This window comes from Dama dama, chromosome 15 (assembly GCF_033118175.1).
Source record: "Dama dama isolate Ldn47 chromosome 15, ASM3311817v1, whole genome shotgun sequence".
In the NCBI taxonomy this organism is placed as follows: domain Eukaryota; kingdom Metazoa; phylum Chordata; class Mammalia; order Artiodactyla; family Cervidae; genus Dama; species Dama dama.
This window is the reverse complement of record NC_083695.1, coordinates 55,651,652-55,675,256: the sequence shown is the minus strand read 5'-3', so window position 1 is coordinate 55,675,256 and position 23,605 is coordinate 55,651,652. Positions and strand designations below refer to the sequence as shown.

At 41.4% G+C, this 23,605-nt stretch overlaps 1 protein-coding gene across 15 annotated transcripts in view; it reads left to right on the top strand.

Annotated features, from left to right (window-relative positions):
- The window catches only part of SGMS1 (sphingomyelin synthase 1), a 331,989-nt gene that overhangs the window by 286,347 nt on the left and 22,037 nt on the right, over positions 1-23,605 (top strand). For all 15 annotated transcript variants that reach the window (XM_061162095.1, XM_061162100.1, XM_061162099.1 and 12 more), the window contains one exon: positions 12,718-12,835. In XM_061162095.1, coding sequence (XP_061018078.1) covers positions 12,718-12,835 — 118 coding nt within the window. The remainder of the gene's footprint in view (positions 1-12,717; positions 12,836-23,605) is intronic.

Sequence of the window (23,605 nt, the reverse complement as noted above, 5' to 3'; positions counted from 1 at the left end):
AGAATGATGTGGACAGATTTGTATTTTAAAAGAAGCACTCTGGCTGCAGTGAAGAGAACAGGTCAACGAGACTGGAAGCGGGGAGATGGGTTAGGATGTTATTGCAAATGGTCCAGTTGGGAGATGACCATGAGGTAGACTCATGTTTGGCCAATGAATACATTTGGTGCTGGGATGGTGGGAAGGGACAAACTCTTTCTAGAAGCCATGGCTTCTGTTACATTTAGAGCTCCTTATCATTTATAGCCACAGGGCTGGGTTCCGTTACAGAGACTCACATAAGGTTTTTGGGTCTGTCTCTGAATCTCTGAATTTTATATGAAATTTAATGAGGAATGAATCATAGATTGAGATTGAATTCACTTATTTGGGAGCTCTCACAGCTTTGCTGGAATATATTTTATTTCAGAGCAAAGCTGGGTAATATGTATATTCTGATATTTGTTTTCTGTCACGGCTGCTTTTGGATCAGATATTTGCCTGCAGGGCTTCCCAGGTGGTGCAGCGGTAAAGAATCTACCTGCTAACGCAGGAGACACAAGAGACAAAGACTGCGGTTCAGTCCCGGGTCAGGAAGATCCCCTGGAGGGATACCCACTCCAGTATTCTTCCCTGGAGAATCCCATGGACAGAGGAGCCTGGTGGGCTACAGTCCATGGGCTCTCAAAGGGTTGGTCAGACATGATGAGCAACTGAGCACACACATTTGCCTACAAGGAGTAGCACTAGTCATTTGGGGGGTGGGAGTGGATGGTACAAAGATGAATTAAATATTGCAGAATGTGTTGGTCCACTGGTGGTGAAAAGATTTGAAGAAAGGAAAAAGAAAAGGAGCCACGGGATACTTGGGACATGAGATGGAGTTGAAAGAACTTTGTGGTTGAGCATTTGGGGCATGGAGTAGAATATTCTGGCATAAACCATTGTGTAACATTATGGAGAGAATGGTCACCACATAGGTTCTTTGAAAATTGGTATCAGGCCCAAAGGGAAGGAACTGGAGAAGGGAATGGTGTTGGCCGATCCTGCCTTAAGACTTGATGTGTCTATTCAGAACTGTTTCTCGGGGTTTCATTGATCCCGCAGGAAGGAACAAGTACAGGTTTCCAGCATGGCTTCCCAGGATTACACTCTGAGAACACTGCAGTGGATTTTTAGGTGTTTGGTGTTGGGGAAGACTCTTGAGAGTCCCTTGGACTGCAAGGAGATCCAGCCAGTCCGTCCTAAAGGAAATCAGTCCTGGGTGTTCATTGGAAGGACTGATGCTGAAGCTGAAACTCCAATACTTTGGTCACCTGATGCCAAGAGCTGACTCATTTGAAAAGACGCTGCTGCTGGGAAAGATTGAAGGCAGGAGGAGGAGGGGACGACAGAGGATGAGATGGTTAGATGGCATCACCGACTCGATGGACATGGGTTTGGGTGGACTCTGGGAGTTGGTGATGGATAGGGAGGCCTGGTGGCTGCGGTTCATGGGGTCACAAAGAGTCGGACATGACTGAACGACTGAACTGGGGCAGCAGTGTGTTTTTTATGTTCAGAGACCGCTTTGGAAAAGACTTACTTTGTGTTTTATCCTTTGATAACATGCCCTGAGTTTGGAGGCCTTATTTGTTAGGAGGGTGTCTGCAGCATTTGCCTGTCTCCTGTGGATGGAATCTAATTTCCAAGGACATAATCCTTGTGCTGATTGGCAGCTGCTGCTCTCAGATGCTAATTTAATGTTTTTGTTTGTTTTGTGTTTTATTCAGTAGAGAAGATTTGTCAGCCTGTATCTTTCATTTCACCCCAGTTTAATTCCATCAGTGTCTCTTTTCACATTAAGTTGATTGGTTTAAAGTACTTATCTCTTTCATCTTCTAATCCTCAAAGTAGTTTATGACCACAGTTATTGTCAACATTTTTAAAATTTGTTTTCAAGTCTTTGATGATTGTGATTAAGTTCTTAAAAGCTGTTGATGTAGAGCATTTAATGTGAAGGAGTTCCCTCCAATAATGTTTATTTTTCAAGTTCTAGAAGAGCCTTTTTTTAAAAAGGCCATTTCACTTTATTAGAAATCAGCGGTGCCCTGTGGGCCACTAGGCTGGTCTCCAAATGGAACTTCAGGGCATCTTTACATTTAGTAGTTTATTAAGAATTATTAAGATTAGTGCTAGAGATATAGCACTGAGCAAAACAAAGCCTCACAGAAACAAAGCTACATAGTTATCTTCTGGGAGTTTTTCTGCATTCTCACAGTAACATCTCAGGTTTTAAAGTGTGGGTTGTCCCAGGCTCTGTCCTAAAGTACAAAAGTCATGAGGACAAAAATTCCCTCCTGCTGTTGCAGCGGTGGGGGCACCTAGTGCATTATTTAATCAACTGATAAACCATCATATTCCTCTCCAGCCATAAAGCAAGATAAGAGCCCAGAAGTCATCATTTCCCTCCCTTGCTTCTCTCTCTACACATGTACCTACATCTATTATATACTTACTCAAAGTCTCTATTCTTCTGTTCCTTTCCATCCATGTTGTTGAAAATCATTATCACCCCGTTCACATGGCACATTCCAAACATTTGAGTAACAGGAATGTTTTTTTTCCCTTACATGCATTGTGTTATTTGATCCAGTCAGCTCTTAAAATAAGTACTATTATCTTGTCTCTGTGAAGATAACAGAGACACAGAAAAGATGCTGACTTGCCCAAGATCCCACACAGAATATTTAGAAAATTGAAAGTTTTTCAGTGTAAGTCCACTGAAATGTCCTGGGGAAGTGTATTTTCTTAGCAGATATAGTACCATTGATTCGACAAGCAGAGGACAGGTAGAATGAAAACAGATAAGTCCTGTGTTGAATAATAAGGTTTATACATTGCATATAAACCAGGAGACATTCCTACTTGCCCCAGGATTGGACCTGCCAAGCCTGCAGGCCAGCCTGTCTTACTGGCCCACCGTAGTTCATGGAAGTGTACTACTGAGTTCTGTCCCAGCTGACTGCTGTCCTCTCACCTGCCAGGTGTGGTGTGGTCCCTGTTCACCACGGGTCTAGGAAAGCCCCAGTGCCACCCATTGCAGTAACGCTTTTCCACTGCAGACCACCAATCAGGAGTGCCCAACCTTGTTCTTTTATTTTATTCAGTTTTAATTGGAGGATAATTTGCTTTACAATATTGTGTTGGTTTCTCCCATGCATCAACACGAATCAGCCATAGGTATATGTATGTCCCGTCCCTCTTGAACCTCCCTTCCACCTCCCACCCCACCCCACCCCACGGGGTTGTCTCAGAGCACCAAGTCAAGCTCCCTGCATCATACAGCAAATTCCCATTGGCTGTCTATTTTACACTTGGTAATGTGTGTGTTTCCATGCTACTTTCTCAATTTGTCCTACCCTCTGCTTCCCCTGCTGTGTCCATAAATCTGTCCTCTCTGTCTGCATCTCCATCATTGCCTTGAAAATAGGTTCTTCTCCTTGCTGTTTCTAGCCAGTTTTCTCCCCTTGAGTCTGACCCCATTGTCCATCTGGGCTGCAGAGCCTGGACTGAGGTCCTATTTTCATTCTGGGGACCTTTCCTATCCCTTTATCTTCCCATGTAATCTGGACCTCCCAGGTGTTTGCCGGCTTCTGCTCCACCTCCCTGGGAATGGGGAAGAACAGCCACTCTAGGCCCTCAATGATGGGTTCGCTGCCAGGCTCTGTCTCACTTCTCATCCTCACATTAGCGAATGGATGGTCTTACCTGCTTTCACCTTTCTTTTATCAGTTTCAGTCTCAAGACCTAAGTATTAGCCTGAACTCTAGGAATTGTCAGGAAACTAAATTCAGTAAGCCCAGCAACTTAGGTTTTAAGTTAGCATAAATATTATAAGTGGCTTTTTAAACTGAGAGGATAAAAGGGAGAGAGAGCAAAAAAAAAAAAAAAACCAGAGGTGCAATAAATTATAGTTTTCATGAGTTAGTTTTTATTTATGACACTAAAGAAACTAATGTATCTTGCTTATAGGCAGATTAGAAGGTAAAAATAAACATAAAGGAAAAATTTACAGATGGCGCCTAAGATAAATAATGCTAACATCTGATTTCATATTTGGTTTAATATTTTCCTGTATGCTCGTATATGTGTAATCTGTATATATGTGTATTTTTAGTACCATATTTGCCTTGTATTTTGCAATGTGCCTAGGGCTCATCTCTGACCCTTTCTCTTAAAAAATCATCATGGATGTCTAAGTATTCATGATCTTATTTAGAAGTCACTGCATCTGTCCCTTCCAGCCTGTTTGTATCAGGGCAATGGCAGTTAAGCACAAGATACATTGTAAATCTTAGTTTAAGATCATCTTAACCCGACAGTTTCAGTCTTTTGACTGGAGGTGAGTTTGGTCAGGTTACTTAACTACTTGTAGTAGCATTATTTCCTCATCTACAGAATGGGAACAATAAAAATAGTGTCTGTCTCAGTGTTGTTGTGCCGATGGAGTGAGATATATGAATGGAGGAATTAACCGAGTCCTTGGCGTCCCCATCTCCATCTAATGCTCAGTCGGTCAGTGCTATCTGACTCTGCAGCCCCATGGACTGTAGCCCACCAGCCTCCTCTGTTCACTGGATTTTCCTGGCAAGGATACTGGAGTGGGTAGCCATTTCCTCCTCCAGGGAATCTTCCCGACTCAGGGATTGAACCCACATCTCTCGCGTCTCCTGCATCTGCAGGCTTATTCTTTACCCCTAGCACCACTCCGGAACAGCATGTCTGTCTTTCCTCCGACTCTCAGGCCAAAGGTCTCGGTTTTGTTACTGATCACGGCTTCCACCCCACATCTGGTCTTCCTCCCACCACTTCTCACCACCTTGCCGCCCTGCATATCACTGGTGGCATCTCCTCCCAGTCTGCTTCCATCCTTGCTTCCCTGACGTCCCTTGTCAGCTCCGCAGACAGAATGTGTAATTTCACGAGTGAGTGGGTGTGTTGCTCTTCTCTCACGTGACGACAGCTTTTAGGTCGGAGGTGACCAAGGAGGTCCTCCCAGACTGCACGCCCCCATGTCCTCCTCCTCCCTGACCCTCCTGCTAGTCTCCAGCGCCCTCACATACTGACCTCTGTTTCGAATCTTCTCCCACAGAAGGCGCTGGGGCCGGGGGTTCAGGATGGGGGGCTGGACAAATGTATACCTATGGCCGATTCATGTTGAGTTATGGCAGAAACCAGTACAACATTGTAAAGCAACTATCCTCCAGTCAAAATGAATAAAAGGAAAAAAAAAGAGTCTTCTCCCACAGATATCCTCATGGTTAACTCTCCTCCCATGTAGGGACATTCTCTGATCAACTTACCCCCAAACTGTAACCTCCTATCCCCCAGTGACACTCTCACTTAATTTTACCCTTTAGACTTTTTCCAGCATGCTCTATATTTTACTTAGATGTTTATTGTCTGCTTCCTTTCCTAGAATATAGGTACCACAAGGCAAGCTTTTTGTCCATTCGGTTCACTGCTGTGTTTCCAGAATAAGGTCTAGCACATACACATGTTCATTAGGAGAGTAGATAAATAATAACAGCAGCTAACATTTATTGCGTATTGCACTGTGCTGACTACTATGCCTACAATTTAATAAATGTTAGCCATTGCTGGTGATGTATGTGCTTAGTATGTTTCTAGAAACCAACCCCCTGATAAAGTGAAAGTGTTACTTTTAAGGGTGATCCATGAGCTTAAGGGCAAACATTAATTGTTGAGTTCAGCCAGCTGTAACTGAACAAACATTAAGAATGTGATTCAGGGTGGGTAAGTTTTGATGAAGGAAAAGACTGAGAAAAGATCTGCATGTACGTAATACATATTTACATTATGTGTACACACTCATGGGCTTCCTAGGTGGTGCAGTGGTAAAGAATTCACCTGTCAGTGCAGGAGATGCAAGAGACTTGGGTTCAATCCCTGGGTCAGAAAGATCCCCTGGAGGAGGAAATGGCAACCCACTCCAGTATTCTTGCCTGGGAAATCCCATGGACAGAGGAGCCTGGTGGGCTACAGTCCATGTGGTCACAGAGAGTCGAACATGACTGAGCACACATATACACACAAACACATATATTTGTATTATACACATGTATGTATGTATGCACACATACTATTTTTGCTAATAGCCTAAAATACTAACAAGAAAGGTAACTTCTTTTGTTTGATACATATATGTGCTGTGGTTTCTGGAGGAGGCTTGATTTTGATTCCTTTTAACTCTCTCACATAGACTATATAATCTTAGAGGGTAATATTTTTTCTTTATCTCATGTTACAATCTATATTTAACTCAGGAAATAATTTTTTTGAGGTGGCTTTAGTGCAGGCAGTTTTATCATCTGATCTGTTCTTTACAGATTCCCTAAACCAGTACAGATCATTTTCTAAATTTAATCAACTGTTGGATTATTTTGCAGATCTTTTACACGAGGCTTAAAAAAAAAAAAAGTCGGTACCTTTTTTTTTTTTTTTTAAACTTGACAGCTTTGTTAGTGAAAACAGTAGCTAATCCAAAGTATTATTGTTGTTTAGTCGTTAAGTAGTGCCTGACTCTTTGGGGCCCCACAGACTGTCACACCGCGCCCTTCCCCACCCCCCCCCCCCCCTCCCCACAACAGCCGGCTCCTCTGTTCTTGGGATTTCCCAGGCAAGAATGCTGGAGTGGGCTGCCATTTCCATCTCCAGGGGATCTTCCTGATCCAGGGATCTAACCCACACCTCCTTCATTGATAGGCAGATTCTTTGCTGGGAGTCAACGGGGAAGCCCAATTGAAAGGATAAAGACTTGGTTTTTGTTGTGGCTCTTTCTTGACTGACTCTCTGGCCCCAGGCGAGGTAGTCTTTGCATCTTAATTCTTCCTTCTGTAAAATGAGATGATAGTATATGCTGAACAGTAATGTGGTTAAAATAATTAATACCAAAATGCAAAGGTCTCTTTGAGTTGGACTTCTGTGAGGTGGAAGACTGGGCTGTACAGACTCGTTCCTGGGCTGGGTGTGTAGTTCCATCTCATTCTGGTTCGCAGACTGCCATCCTCTTGTGTACACACTAGGAAATAGTCGTCAAGTTCTAGATCTCCCCGGAGAGCATGTATTTTTACTTTTCTGTTTATTCTATTTTCATTCTATAGCATTTATTCTTTCGTTTTTGTTTTACAACCCTTTCCTTGGGACTTCCCTTCTTAAAGTATAGAATTAAGCCCTGGGTTTTTATGATCCACCGTCTGGAGAGTTGTGACCCCTGTGATGGGTAGAAAGGCCAGAAGGGGCAGCGAGGAGACAGGGCAGACGAGGGAGAAAGATGGCAGGACCCACAGCCCTCCTTGGATGAATGCAGCCATCTTGACAACGGCTGTCAATTAAAATGTAGAAATGATGCAGAGTGAAGGACTGGTGAGCCTCGGGAGAGGTTATTTCCCGCAGATGAATGAAAGAGTTTAAAGGACAAATATTTGTGGGAAGAAGCAGGAAAGCACTATCAGAAGTAGTAAGAAATGAAGCCCGAAAGCACAGAACTGCAGGAGATTGCCCGTGTTACAGGCACCATCATAAGTCTGACTAGTACTAAAATATAAGTAAGGAGCGGCTTTCTTTAAGCGCTTTCTCTGATAGAAAGAATGCGGGCCTCTGTTGATAATGGTAATGCCAATCTCACTATTAAAAAAATACCATAAACTAGAAACCAAGTTCTGAAGTGATGTGGAGAATGAAGTGGCTCTGTCCAGTTGGGAACTTTTGGGAAGCTGCACGTAGAGCTGGTATGTGAGGTAGGTGGTTGGGGTAACAGGAAAGACCAGGCAAAGAGATTTGCTGGCAAAAGCAAGAAACTTGGTGAGTGGAGCCCCTTTTGCCCAGGGTGGTAGAATTCATATCTGCAAGATAAAATGGGAAGTAGCTTGGGGTCATGTTGAGAAGAGCCCGTGATGGGAATTGGAACTTCTGGTGATGATGAGTGGTTATCATAATGCAGGGAATCCCAAGGCTAGTAGCAAGGAATTAAAGGGAGGAAAACAGATTTAAGAAGCTCTTTGGCGTTAGCTTCCGCAGAATGTGGTCGCGGGAGTGGGAGTCTATGAAGAAAGTAAAATAGGTAAAGGTGGCCCCAGGTGCCTTCTTTAGAGTAGATGGTCTATCAGAGACCTGATGACAGGCAATGTTCCCGGGGTCCAGGCAGAGGGGATGGCTGGCACAGAGGTCTGCATGAGGTGGAGGGACTTGGTGTGATGTGTTCAGTTGCAACAACGGCATCGGACTGAAGTTTAGGAATGATGGGGAGAACAGAGGGAGGGGAGCTTGGCCCAGATCATCTAGGGCCTCGTGGGCTTGGTGAAGGATTTGGATTTTATTCAAAATATATTTGGCAGCTATTGGAGGGTTTTAAAGGATATGCTGTATTTAATTGTATTTAAAAAGATGATTCTGGCTTCTCTCTGTAGAAAGGCTTTTATGGAGGTACAAATGGAATTAGAGACAGTAGGTCAAAGGTCACAGTAGCAGTTCAGGCAAGATAGAATGTAGAAAAGTGGATAACATCTCAGGAAAGAGTTAGTTGCTCAGTTGTGTCCGACTCTTCGCGACCCTATAGACTACAGCCCTTCAGGCTCCTCTGTCCATGGAATTCTCCAGGCAAGAATACTGGAGTGGGTAGCCATGCCCTTCTCCAGGGGATCTTCACGACCCAGGGATTGAACCCAGGTCTCCCACATTGCAGGCAGAGTCTTTACTGTCTGAGCCACCAGACTGATCAAACATTGGAGGGATGTAAGCAAACGTTACTGGGCACAGACTGTGCAAACAATAATGGAAAATGAACAGTTTCCTGTTTGATACCTAGAAGAATCTTTCTCTAAGCATTAGAGATAAATAACATGCTTATCATTAAAATAACTGTCAAAAATGCTTACTTTGCAGAGGTCTGGGTCAATATGAAATATGACTTAAAACCCTAAGTGAAAAATGTGAGTTAAATAGATTTTGTAACTTGAATGAGATTGAATGTTGGCTCATCCATTGGTTCACAGCAGTGTAGTCTCAAAATAAAATTGGGATTTCTTACACAATCTGAAGGCATTTCCTGAACCTTTTTGTGTTGGGTAGTATATTTATATTTCAGCTTAAATCCTCTGAACTGCAATTTTCCTATCTGTAAAATAAGGGTCATAGCATTGCAGTACAGGTTGTTCTAAGAACTAAATGGCTCAGAGTTTGACATAGAGGAGAAATTTGGCAAAACCCTAGTTACTGTTAATAACAGTCTAGGGAAATTCTTCAGTAGCATTTCTCTGAATCATAAGGAAAATATCCTTTTGCTGGCTGGGAAGCCAATTTCCAAGGAAGTTAATTGAGATGATTCAGATCATCAAGAGGGCCTTTGTTAAAAGCAGAGCCAGCATCTGTGTGTAGATGAGCTGAAGACGCCTTGTCCCCTGTGGCAGTACTGGAAGGACCTGAACCATTCACTGGCTTCCATGGTTTCTCCGGAGACGTGGGGCTCCCTGATCCTTGCCCAGATTCGTGTGCCCTCCCCCTTGTTGATCGCCTCCTACTTTGGAATTGTCACTTGGATCCACTGCCATGTCTCAGGACCTGTTTGTTTCTAAAAGTCAGTAACTTCCCTCAAGAGCTGGCAGAGCAGGTCTGAGCGCTGAAAGAACTATGTGTATTCTGATTGTGGCTTAGTTGAGAAAACTTGTGGGAAACAATGGAACTTTCCAATATTTTCCTTTTACTCTCCAGTGCATTCATTTCTCTCTTCATTTTTCCTTTAGAACTTTAGACTATCATTTCAAATGCCAAAAACAACGTAGTACTGCTCTTTTAAGCCTATATTTGGTGTAGTAAGTAATCAGGTTCTGAGTACTCTTTTCTCTTTGAGTTGGGAGAATAAAAAGTTTAATAAAGTTATTCTGAACATAGCATACTATTCTTGCAGATCTTAAAAATATTAACACTTTTATTCATATATATATGTGTGTGTGTGTGTATATATATATATATCTCAGATTTAACATGTATGGTTTTCTTTTCTGTCAGAGAAAGTAGTAATGACTCTATTACTCAACTACTTGGGAGAAGAATAGATAATCACAATCATACACAAACAACAGTCATTGCAGAGTGTGAGCAGATAGGAAATAGACTTCTTTCCAACATGAAAGAGACATTTCCCATGTGAGAAGAACATAACTGTGGTTTTGAGAATTGTAATGTGCATCTTGTCCTTGGCATTTGCTTAATCTCTAGAAATACCTCATTAATGTTTCCTCTGTGGCTCTTTTGTTGCCTTAGTTACATTTTTAACTATTTTAGATCTTTTAAAAAAAAAAACCACGTCTTGAACTTTTAAACTGAAGAGAGAATTCTAATGTGTGAAATTCTTTGATTAAGTAAATAATATGTTAACAGGATACAAGATTTTGAAACGCTTTTCCTTCTTATGTCCTGCTTTCTAAAGTGTATATAGGAAATTCTTGTTTAAAATTATACATTGAAGATACTCTAAACATAATTTCAAAAAAGATTAAGTAAATGCCAGAGATCAGAAGACTCTTATTAATAGCCACTTCCATCTTGTCTCTGTGTTAATGTTGATGACGTCACGTGGGTATAAGTCATTTGATTTTTTTCACTTCAAGTCAAAGAGTAAATGTGACTGAACCTTAATGTGTGTTACCTTTAAAAAAATTTTTTTTTTTTTAAAGAATTTGTCTTTTCTCATCCTTTATCATTTTTTTGTATACCTCATTCTCAGGTAATCCTGGGTCTTTTCACTGCTATTCAGTTATGACTCAGGTTTGATCTATGGAAATAGGTGTTTGTGCATGTATATATCTTGTGTGCACCATGAAACCATCAGACAAAGTGATTTTAAGGTAGTAATATTCATCCAAATGGAGTGATAGCAGTCATTTTGTTTCTCTTCCTCTGAAGAGATTGGCTTATCTAAATAGACTGAACAGTTTTCTGTTGTAGATGTTTCTTGTATCATTCAAGTAAAATTGAAAGTAATTTCTGTTTCTTTGAACAGGATGGTGTGAGAGGGCATTTTCTCTTTGAGAAAAATTATCATTGTATCTTAAAATGTAAAATTCAGTTCGTTATTTCAAGTATTTTGGTAAGACATTTATAATCTAGTAATGTGATGTAGTATTGTCCATCTCTATATTGCTTAATTATACCGTACTTTTCATAATTCCTGGAATTAGAGGCACATACCTTTATAAAAGACAGCTTTGTACTGAAAAAATTCTTGTCCTTGGGGGTGACAAGCACAGCTTTATAATAAGAGAAAATAAGACAGTTCTCTGTGGTAAGCAATTTTTTGACCCAGTGCCTAAAATTGGGGTTAAGAGTCACTAGACCCGAACCCTACCTTTACAACCTAAGGACCTTACATGGACTGTGTAGTTATGAATGAAACACTAATATGGTCACATGGATTATTTTTAAATTAATTTTCAGTCAACCAAGTGACATGTCACTTCATCCCTCTTGTTAAAAAATACACATAACACAGGTACTCCTCCAGCAACCAGACTCCAGTAGGAATGTCCATCCTGTGTAAAAATAGAGCTACCTTGTACAATTATGGAGCGACTAAGTGTTCAGTATCCTCAGAGGAAAGCCTGTTCATTGTTTCTAAAAATATTTGTGTTTAAGTCAGATTGCCCTGGGCCAAGGAAAAGCTTGAACTTCTCAAGGCTGAGGAGGAGGAGACCCACAGGACTGAGATTTCGGCCTGTGGTAGAACAGGATAGAGCAGGTTGAAGTAGAGAGGGAAGGAACATTCTTGTCCAAGGAGACACTGAAGTTTGTACAACTTAATCTAGTTAAAGCCAAACCTACATGAGACTTACTATTAGGAGGAGCAATCAGACTCAATATACATGCTCACGTGTACATATCAAAGAATTTCGCCAGAACCATCAATAAATTTGAAGTGGAAAAGATGCCTAATTCTTGCTTATTTGGTTATTCACCCACATAATCCATACACTTGTTGACTACCGTTGTGCATAAATGGCAAAGATTGTCCATACCTTATTTCTCATGTTCTTATCCCTGATTAGGAGACCGATACTCAGAGAGTGTCAGTAGCCTATCCCAAGGCCACATTGTTAGGAGAGAGAGGTGTGGTTTGGATGCTGTCAGTCAAACAGGCTCTTTTCTTGGCATCATGCTTCTTTGGAGATCAGCTAAGAATCAGTTTCTGGGATATACAGGTACAATGGTTTAATGCCTTTGACTCACTAAATGTCAGAAAAGTTTTGAATTCTCGTGGCATAAATTCATTACAATTTAATACCATTGTAATTTTCTGAGCATCTGTTTTATGACAGAAAAGACACTCCCTAAGTGTTTAACCACAGACCCTGCCTCAGCTCTGGCCCATCAATTTAAACCCTCCTTGTCCATCAGTTGAATGTCAACTGGTGTTTCAGGCCTCAGGAAGTCTCATTAATAGCAGTGGGGAGTGTTTTAAACTCCCTTGACCTTTAAGTTAATTTAAAACAAACAAACAAACAGAAAAACACAGTATCATTCTCAAAAGCCTCACCTTAATCTGTTCTTGGTTATAGTTTCAACGTTCTGATAGCAATCTCTCAGGTTGTTTGGGGGTTTGTATTGTTGGAGCACTGAAAACTTAAATGAACCTGCAGAATTTCATGACTGAGTGTCTGCCCTGTTTTTCCCTTTTTCTAGGTCTATTATTAGCAGAAGATTTTTCTGCATAGTTGGCACGCTGTACCTGTATCGGTGTATTACAATGTATGTAACCACACTCCCAGTACCCGGTATGCATTTCAACTGCTCTCCGAAGGTAAACCTTTCCTCACTGTAATTTCCCTTTTTGTTTTTTCTCATCTTGTTCAGGGGTCCTTTGATTTAGGCTAGAGGTGAAAATTTCTTTAGAATCAACCCCCCTTGCCTTCATCTGGGAACATTACTGAGCAATATAGTTAGGTGACCCCACTCCTTCTCAAAATTCCCAAACCCCGCCAGCGCTTCCCAGCTGGGGGAATATGTGGTCTAGTTAGTGTGATGGAAGCAGTTAAGCTTTATGTGTGGGTGTAGCTCTTTGATTTCCTGCCAAACTTTTAAAATGTCATTCGCTCCCTTGTTAACAGCTCCAGAAGCTTTTATATGCTTTTCCCCTCTCTTAAATGGAAAGTTCGATTTCAAATAATATTTTTTCCTTCTATTAAGCCCTACAGTGGGAATCCAGAAGAGCAGAGCTAGAGACACCATTCCTCTCTCCTTGCACCCTTTTGCTGTTCAGTTGCTCAGTCGTGTCCGACTCTTTGCGACTCCATGGACTGCAGCATGCCAGGCTTCCTTGTCTTTCACTGTGTCCCAGAGTTTGCTCAAACTCATGTCCTCCACCAAATAAGATCTCTCCTCCCTGGTGGGGCACTTCACTGTCCTGATCTTCTCTAGTAGCAAATAAGCTTTTCTTTAAACTCTATTCCTCTCTCATTGTCTCTACCTTCCCATCAGATTCACCTAACACTCCTTACCCCAGCCTCTGCCTCGGCATAATTTCAACTGGGAAGATCATCATAACTTTATGAAAGAATTAGCAGGAGATTTAGTTTTTGAAATGTTTAACTGCATGAAAGCTCTTCAATGCAAAAAGAAGTAGAAACAGCTCATTTCCTCCATCTGGGTGGGAGAAAGTGTGGAATACTGTGATTGTATGTTTGAAATGTTTGGAAGCATTTCTTTGTATCACACTTGTGCTAGTGAAACAGCCTTTCAGTTTCATTCATTTGCCCTTGTGTTCCTTCCATACAAGACATTCTTTTTGATAGAATCTTGGAAGAGGGCTGGAAAAAAATCAATCCCTTGAAAGAAGGATTTTTAAAGTGGTGACTTTATCATTTGAAATTTTGGATTTGTTTAGGTCGCTTGCTTGTTGTGGGTCCCCTTCCTTCCTAGACCTAACATATGTGCTCAGAGGTATCTCGTTTCTTCCTCCACTCTTGCATTCTTGCTGCAATCTGTTTCTGTAACTAGAGAAGCCACCCTGGAGAATGAATGGTCCCAAGCTTCCATCATCTCCCTCAGCAGTCCTGCCTCCCTGCACCTCCTTCTTGCTCTTTCTTCAGCCGTTGTAGAGAAAGCCAGCCTCACACCTTCTTTATCCTCAGTGAAAACTCTTCAGCACTTTCCTGAAGCTCCTGACTCATAGGTTTCTTCTTGTCACTGAGGATCCAGTGATGTAGACTCCTGCGGTGAGGCTGGCTTGATAAGCAGTGTGTTTTCAGTAGTCAGTTTAGTTCAATCCTTAAAAAAAAAAAAAAAAAAAATCTGTGCATGGGAAGTTTTTCCACCAAGGAGCATGTCATACCAGTTTAGGGAGAAGTGGAGTCTGGTCAAGCCCATGTTGAAGATAGACCCAGCATCAAGGGGTCGTTCTGTGTAGCCTTTCTCCCAGATCTGGTTGCAGCCTATTTCTTCTTCTGACCTCTGCAGCTCCACTAGTCACTAGCAAACCCACTGTTGGTTAGCACTGGCACTTGCATCTTGAGTCATCAGCATGTCTAACCAAGATCCTACAGTTAAAAATAGCTTGTGGGTTTTCTTGGTAAAGATAGAGGTTAACAGGAACTGTGTGCCCAACCAAACCCAAACATGTCACGTGTTTATCATGCTGCCAGAAATCCCAACTAGAGCTATCTTTCTGTGACAGTCTTCTGGAAATTGGAGTCTTTAAAGTGAAGTATACAGGAGGGAGTGAAATGTTAGCAAAAATTATTAGTAAAAACTCATTAAATCTAATTCTTTGGAGAACAGAGCTCATCTAAGAATGGGTTCAAATGACAATTTTTTATTCTGAAAATTTTCAACTGTATCCCAAGGAAGAGGAACCAGTATAAGGAAACTTCATATACTAACACCCAGATTCAGTTCTTATCAAGATTTGCTTACATTTGCTTCATCTTACTTTCTTTTTTTCTCTTGAAGTATTTTAAAACAAATCCCACACAGTGTTACTTCATTGCTTCTTTCATATTTAATATGCATCTAAATTTTTGGACATTTTATTTCATAACTTTAATTCTGTTGATACCTTCAGCACAATTAACCGTAATTTTTTGGTACTGGTAATTACTAGTTCATGGAATATCTTGATTGTCTTTAAAAATGTCCTTTTTAAAAAAAACAGTTGAAAAAAAAAAAACAAAAAACAGTTGATTTGTATAAATTAGGATCCAAAGACCGTATATAACATTTAGTTGTTCTGCTAAGTCTCCACATTCTAGAGCAGTTCTTTCCTCCCTACCCTACCCTTTTTTAAATCCCATCAGTAACTGGTAGAGATCTAGCAGTTGTCCTGTAGAAGACACCACATTCTGGATTTATCTGTTTGTTTCTTTGTCATTCAATAAACTGCTTCCTCTCTCTTCCATATTTCCTCTAAATAGAAAGTTGTCGTGGAGACTTGATTCAGTCATTTTAATTTTTTGGCAAGAACACTTCATGGGTAAATGAGAGTGATTTCTGAAGCTAGACAGAAGAATTGGAAAAGGTCTTGAAGGCTTGGTGGTACCTCTTGGAGTCAGATCAAGCTTAAGAAATTGGAGGTCAGACAAGGGCCAGAATACCGCAGTGAGGAACAGTGTCTGAAGGGAGCAGAGGGGATTGCTAGAGAGATCCCAGAGACCAGCTTTGCCTGCCTTGGAGCAGTAACTGGGGCTGGGCTAGTCAGAACAGAAATGAACCTTACTGAAAGTCATCCAATCCAGTGTCTTGGTATCCTTGCCACCACCATCTTAATCAAATTCTCTCTGAACCTTTACACAGAGAGGGAGTTATTACCTGTAACAATGCAAACCTGCCCAGCATTAGAAAGAGCACTGGGGTCAGAGTGAGGGTGGTGTCACCTGGCACTTGCTAGTTGTGTGGCAGTTGCATCTAACATCTGAGAGCTTCGGTCCCTTTGTTGGCAAGACAGGGCTTATGACACCTTTTGTATTGTCATAAGGAATTGTGAGAGTGAAAGAAGGCAGTGAATACGTGGGGTCTGTCACTGTAAAAGGCTATACGGAAGGAAGAAAGCTTTTGGTGTCACCATCGTGCTTTCACCCCTAGACTGTGCTTCATCCCCTGAAAATGTACTTAACGTGCATTAAGCACCTGCTGTGACTGAGGTACTGGAGAGCAAGGGTGAGCAAAGTCGACGGAAGTCCCTGCCTTTGTAGAAAATGCCTGAAGACCACCTCAGCCAAACTTGCATCTTATATAATGTGGGAAATGCTGTTATATGAGGGCCTTAAGCTAAGCCACTGGCCCTAGGGATAGGGAGGAGGAGACCGATCTGAGCAGTATTTAAGCAGATGAATCAGAACAACTTAGCAATACATTTGATACAGGGAATGAGGAGAGAAAGGAAGGATTTCAAAGGCGACTTTAGATTAAACAAATAGAGATTGAGGTTCTTGTGAGACATCTAATTGGTGGTATCCAGGCCAATGAATAGTGTGTGTCTGAAGTTGAGGGGGAAATCAGTGCTAGAAATTAAATATTTATGATTCATCATATCCTGGATGGGATGGATGTGGATGAAAAGGCCCAGAGACAGGACATAAAAGTTGAGGCTTCCAGAACTGGGTATCCCCTGACTTGAGACACCATCCAAGGCCTGTCGGCTGGTGGATACTCTTAATGATTATCAATTATCATTAAACTCCAAGGGTAGAGAGTTGATCTTTAGAATATGGTTTCATTTAACATAGGCCTGTGAACTTAAACTTGATTCTGTCATCATACAAAGCTCTATAATTAGTATATTTAATTCTTCTCTTAACACCCATTCTCAAAACGTATGGCTTCTAAGAAAAATGTTCCCACAGGTATACAATATTAATTATAAATATCATCCCTAGTGCTCATTCATTTGATGGCAGTGTTCTCTTTACTTCATAAAATGTTACAGCTTAAGGAAGTAATTGTTGTGTGAAATGATGAGGTGAGGAAGAGAAGGAGGCATGTCATCAAATTCTCCTGTAACAGAGATGAGCCGCTGGGGCGTGGGATGGGAAGGAGGCTTTCACTTCCTGGGTCAGGAGCTTCTGGGAGGCATTTGACTAGTGTCCCAGTATGTGACATGCTGGGCTTAGGAGGTGGCCAAGTTTGTGACCTCTTGATTACCCCTTGTTAATAATCTCAGCACAGCTTTTCTCCAAGGAGCATGTATCCAAACCAGAAAACACCCTCTTGTCATCATTTCCAACTTTCTAGGATTCAGTTTTTAAAAACAAACAAACAAAAAAATGCAGAAGCATTCTTCTCTGTCCTAAGACTTCTGTAAGAAAAATGTTGCTGTTTAGCAGACTCTACAAGGGAAAAAAAATCCAAATCTACCCCAGGCCCCAGATACACAGATACAGTAATGTTATTTAAAGAGAGGGTATAACTTATGCTATTTTCAACTCTCATTTTAATAATCACATGTGTTAATCAAGTGGCTGCACTTTAAAGTGAGATTCACATTGGTTCTGTTTTTTGGTCTCCATGGTGACCTTAGATTTGAAAACCTTCAAAAAAGAGAGTTATGTTCCCGCCTGGGTACTTAGCTGGCTGATGCCTTAATCTGACATGGTGTTTTCAGTGAAATAATTCTCTTGAACTTCAAAGATATGTCTTTTTATTTTTCCTTTCAACGTACTTGAACATAGCCCACTGTTGGACAAGGGTTATGTTTGGGTGGCATCTGAGATTAATTGTTCAGTGGAGCAGTAAAATACACAGGTAATAACAGATCTTCATATTCTTTACTGCCACTGTCAGCGTTTGTGTGTGTGTGTGTGTGTGTGTGTGTGTGTGTGTGTGTGTGTGGCACAAATTAGACGATCAAAGCACTCCTTCAGTTCGCTGCTAAGCCACGGTGTAGTAATTCTCCCCCTCCCGGGTCTCTTTACTGGCACGTGTTCAGTCTTATAAGACACAGGATTCATTGCTTTTCAGGATTTTTTAATCTTTTTAAGTTCTTTCCTGCTTTCTTAGGTAGCAGCTTGAGTGTTTGAAAGCTGCCCTCCTAGCTGACAAATTGTGATACTCTAATTAGCTTCTGCTAACCTTATCTGCATTTCAGAGTATGGCTTGTGTTCTGCTACCAAAATAACTTTATGTCATCCCAGTGAATTGTGTGGAACTTGAATTGTCACTGCTTGATTTTACCTGATGTTCTGCTTGCCTCCCAGCTTCTTTTCATTAGTATAGTTTTCATTTTGTTCATTCTCATTTTATAAAAAAAATTCTTGCTTATGATTTCTGATATCCTTCTCCATTCCAAGTCTCCTGTTCACTTTCCTTTTTCTCTCTCCACTCTTCTCTTCCTTTTTCAGGAATGAAACAGAAAAAATAAAGAAATGTACTAAGTCACATATTTTTTTCTTTAAAAAAAGATTTTTTTCCTCCGTTTTAAATAAACTCTTCAGTTGTTACAGAGACATTGTTAAAAAAAAATTATACACTCTCAGCCTTATGTTTCAATATATTTCTTAGTTCTTTATGCATATTTTTCTTGCATAGTTCTAATCATCCTTTCTTTGCAGTTATTCCTGTGTCATTATAGTTAATGTTTGTTATATGCATTTTTACATGATCTTATAAACCTTCTAAAGGGTTTTAGTTTATGAGAAATCACCAGGGATCGTGAGGCAGAGAGAGTATAGATGACTTCTTTTCATAAACAAGCAGATTGCTAACTTCCGTTTTTTTTTTAAGATTCATTCATTTATCTATTTTTTTGGCTGTGCTGGGTCTTCGTCGCTGCATGTAGGCTTTCTCTAGTTGCTGTGAGCAGATGGGCAGCTCTAGTTGTGGTGCACAGACTTATTGCAGTGGCTTCTCTTCTGAAACACAGGCTCTCGGCATGTGGACTCAGTTGCAGCTCCAGGGCTGTAGAACATGGGCTCAGTGGTTGTGGCACATGGGCTTAATTGTGGCTCGGTATGTGGGATCTTCCTGGACCAAGGATGGAACCGATGTCCCTTGCATTACAAGGCAGATTCTTAACCATTGAACCACCAGCGAAGCCCAGATTGCTGATTTCTGAAAAAACATTTCTAGAGGACTTGTCCTGTGTGGGGTAAATTTTGAGGGTACAGATGTATCAGTCAGTCACAAAATATGATGTGAAAGTTGCTCAGTTGTATCTGATTCTTTGGGACCCCATGGACTATGCAGTCCATGGAATTCTCCAGGCCAGAATACTGGAGTGGGTAGCCTTCTCTAAGATCCCTTCTCTAAGGGCTCTTCCCAACCTAGGGATTGAACCCAGCTCTCCTGCATTGCAGGTAGATTCTTTGCCAGCTGAGCCACTAGGAAAGCCCAAGAATACTGGAATGGGTAGCCTATCCCTTCTCCAGTGGATCTTCCCAACCCAGGAATCGAACCAGAGTCTCCTGAACTGCAGGCAGATTCTTTACCAGCTGAGCTACCATGGAAGCCCATATCAAACCAGTCAGTCCTAAAGGAAATCAACCCTGAATATTCATTGGAAGGACTGATGCTGAAGCTGAAGCTCCAATACTTTGGCCACCTGATGTGAAGAGCTGACTCATTGGAAAAGACCCTGATGCTGGGAATGATTGGGGACAAGAGGAGAAGGGGGCGACAGAGCATGAGATGGTTGGATGACATCACTGACTTGATGGACATGAATTGAAGCAAATTCTGGGAGATAGTGAAAGACAGGAAAGCCTGGTGTGCTGCAGTCCATGGGGTCGCAAAGAGTTGGACACAACTGAGTGACTGAACCACAACAAATATATCAGACAAATGGGCATCCAGAAACCGTGACAGGCATGTAACGTGTAAGATTACTCTCTGACTACAGTCCTCACTCTAACAGACGTTTGGAGTTCAGTTGCCATGGAAACAGGGAAGAAGGTGGCAAACTCTCCTGGGAGTGTTGGCTCTACTGAGTGGGTGCTGTCCGAGCCAAGTCTGAAACGGATGAGAGGCAGTTGGCCAAGTGGAGTTGATTGCTCGGTGGAGAAAACAGAGAGGGTGTGAAAGGGAGTCTGAGGACGCAGTAAAGTTAGACACACCTGGCATGTGATCCTGTGGGCTGCGTGGCCAGAGATTAAGCCAGAGAGGGAAGCTGTGGGCAGATTTTCAGAAGTCTGGTCATTCTTTCCAAGGAGTCTGGCCACAGGAAACAGAGAAAGGTTGAAGCAGGGAATCTGATGTGATGACATCTGTCTCTTAGAAAGCCATCTCTCTTGTAATATGGAAAGTAAGCTGTTTGGGAGGTGGGGAAGGAGGTAGACTTTGAGTAGTGCCAATTTATGTGTACCTGTTTTCATGCCAGGTATGATTCAGGATGCTTTTTCATTGCATTCTCACAGTCGTGAATGAGAGGAAGTTGCAATTGGTCCAGAGATGCTGGACTTGCCTGTTGTCTTGCAGGAACTAAGTGGCAGAGGGAAGAAGTTCGGCCTTGTCTCTGTTCCTGGCACTTCACGTGAGGGAGACATATGAGGCGGCTTTTGTGCAGTTTTTTCTGAATTTAGAAAAGAGGAAGATCTAGACCAGGGCAGACATGGGGAAGGTGACAGAGGTTTCCTACATGGCAGCGGCCATCTAGTGTGAAGAGAGAGAGTGTTCACCAAAGACAGCCAGAAGAGCTGCAGAGGTGACACTGTATGACTGCATGAGGCACGATCCAGAGTACAGGCAGATGGACAACAAGAGCTTCGTCCCAAGGAAGTTTCCAGATCTTTCCAGATCTTTCCAGACACTACAGGCTAGTGGATTCGACTCAGAAGCCATACTGTCCTGCTTGAGAGACTCCCACAGGCCACGTCTGAGACAGTTTGAGCATCACAATGAAATTATGACAGTAATTATACATTAATAAGAAACGTTTAAAAAATTAGTGATAAGGGAGAAGAAATTAACTACTAGATATTAAAGAAATACTGGAAATAGTCTCCATTTTTGAAGCACTGTAGTAATATTTTAAACAAAAATCAATAGATGCTAAAAACCATTGGGTGAACGATGGGGCACCACAAAGTTTAAATCATTTCAAAAAGTCACATACAGCTTATTAATAATAAAGGGGCAAAGTTGTGTATTTGGTTGAGAAGTCTCTCAGACATTCTGGCAGCCACCTGATAAACCAGCTGCAGGACAAGCGATACCAGACGTTCTTTGATTTGATACATTGGGTGGGCACATCATTCTGTGTACTCCTACCAATAACATTTAACCTGAATTTAAACATAAGGAAACAATCAGATAAAACTAAGTGGAAGGGCATTCTATTAAAAAAAAAAAACAACTAGACTGCACTCTTTAAAAATTGTCATTAAAAAGTGACTGAGAAACTGTAGTAGAACAAGAAAATTTAAGAGGGTGACAGGTACCCTCAGTTCATCTCCTCTGATTGGATCCTAGATTTGGGGGGAAGCTATACAGGACATTGTTGAAACTGTGGGGGTGTCTGAATAAGGATGTGTGTTAACCCCAGTGGTATTGTATCATTGTTAAGTTTTCAGAGTGTGATTATAGAAGAAAATGTCCTTGTTGGCACCTTTAAAGGTGAAGTGTCATAATTATTCAACTTAATTCTCATGTGGCCCAGGGGGAAAAATAGGAGAAAGAGGAGAAGCAAATGTGGCAAACCACTGATAATTGATGAGTCTGAGTGAAGAGCCTAAGGATGTTTGTTCTTTTCTTTAGATTTACACATTTTCAAAGCAAACATCTGAGGGAATATTTTTTCACTTCATGACCAGGTAGGCTAAAGGACCTAAGTGGTAATTTTTGTTGAAGGAAAATGTTACCTGACTGACATAATGGATTTCTTTAATGTGGCAAATAAGTATCTGGATAAATGCAAATCCATAGCTGACCTTTATTTAAGATTTTATGAAGCTTTTGATAAGTCTCATTACTGAAGGCCATGACAGAATTTTTTATGTTTTTTCTGGGGGAAAAGGGAGGTTGATTGAGGATTAGTGTTTTGCTGCTGGTAATTATTTCAAATGAGCTTCCCTGGTGGCTCAGTGGTAAAGAATCTTCCTGCAGTGCAGGAGACATGGGCTTGATCCCTGAGTCAGGAAGATCCCCTGGAGAAGGAAATGGCAAACCATTTCCAGTATTCTTTCCTGGAGAATCCCATTGACAGAGGAGTCCATGGGGTCACTAAAGAATCAGTCACAACTTAGTGACTAAACCACAAATAAATTATTTAAAGACCCCCTCCCCACATGGCCTACCTGGCATAGGAACTGATGGTTATGTTGGATAATGGAGCAGAAACAAACCCCTCAGAACTTAGTGGAAGGAGAGTGTTTTTTCAAAGTTGTATGTCTGTGTTCTAAGAGGACATGCATAGGGGAATCTCCCTACTTCAGATCATTTGAGGTGATATAATATTTGCAGATGAAACTAAATCTTTCCAGGGGTGAAACTAAATCTTTCAGATTACCATCTGAGGAAGAATTCATAGAAGTAATCACAGATGAACATGCATGAGGGCTGTGTATTTAAAAAGAGAACAATCCAAATTTCACTTCTTGGCTGCTAGGCGTTGAGTTCTCACTTAAGGAACCTCTCGCCCAAAAGATGGACCTAACTCGGTCATCCTAATGCTGTCTGATATTATCTGTATAGCTCTTTATAATTTTAGCAATCACTTTTACAAACATTATCTCCGTTTGATGGTGAGGAGGTAGTGTTGTCACCATTTAACAGATGAGAGAACTGGAGCTAGAGTGGATAAAATGGTTTGTCCAGAGCCACCTGGATAGCTAGCCCAAAACTGGACTATGCTCCTTGTCATTCTTTTTTTGTTGTTTTAATTGGAGGATTCTTGCTTTACAGTATTGTGCGGGTTTCTGCCATGCATCAACAGCCACGTGTCTCCTCCCTCCTCAGCCTCTCTCCCATGCCCCTCCACCCCCATCCCACCCCTCTAGGTTGTCACAGAGCACCAGGCTGAGCTCCCTGCATCACACACAAATATGAAAGTAAACTTGGAGATCTTTGGAGCATCCGTCCCATACAGCACAATATAAAGCCAGGAAAGTTAAAATCAAATTGCAAACACCTTATTTAAGAAGGCAGAAGATATGCAATTCGTTTGTGAAAGATTCCTATAAAAATAACTTTTAGAAATGAGAAGTTTGATTTAAGTGGAAAAAGCAATGAGAAATCTTTAGTGAATAATGAACAAAGTTTTTAAACTATTCAGCTATATTGAATGTCATGTGTAAAATAAAGCCTGCCTAGCTGATTTTTCAGGGCTGCTGGTAAGATGAGGCATTGGTAAGAGGCAAAGATTATATTAAAAAGCATTTCCCCTTTAGCACTCACTTTCAGCCCTTCCTTCAAGTTATCCCAAAGCCCTGGATTCATGCATTGTTGTTTGATGAGTTTGGGTTCCAGGTTCTCCCTCTCCTGCCAGCAGGTGGTGAAGCATAAGTCAAAGTCCTGGCTTTTCAGATGTAGTTAAGAGATAGGCAAGTGCACAAGGCCATCCGCCCAGTGAATGGTGTTAACAGCCCATTATACTAGAGAGCTGTGTACTCAGCATTGAAAACATACTTGGGGGAACCTGTGTTTAGTA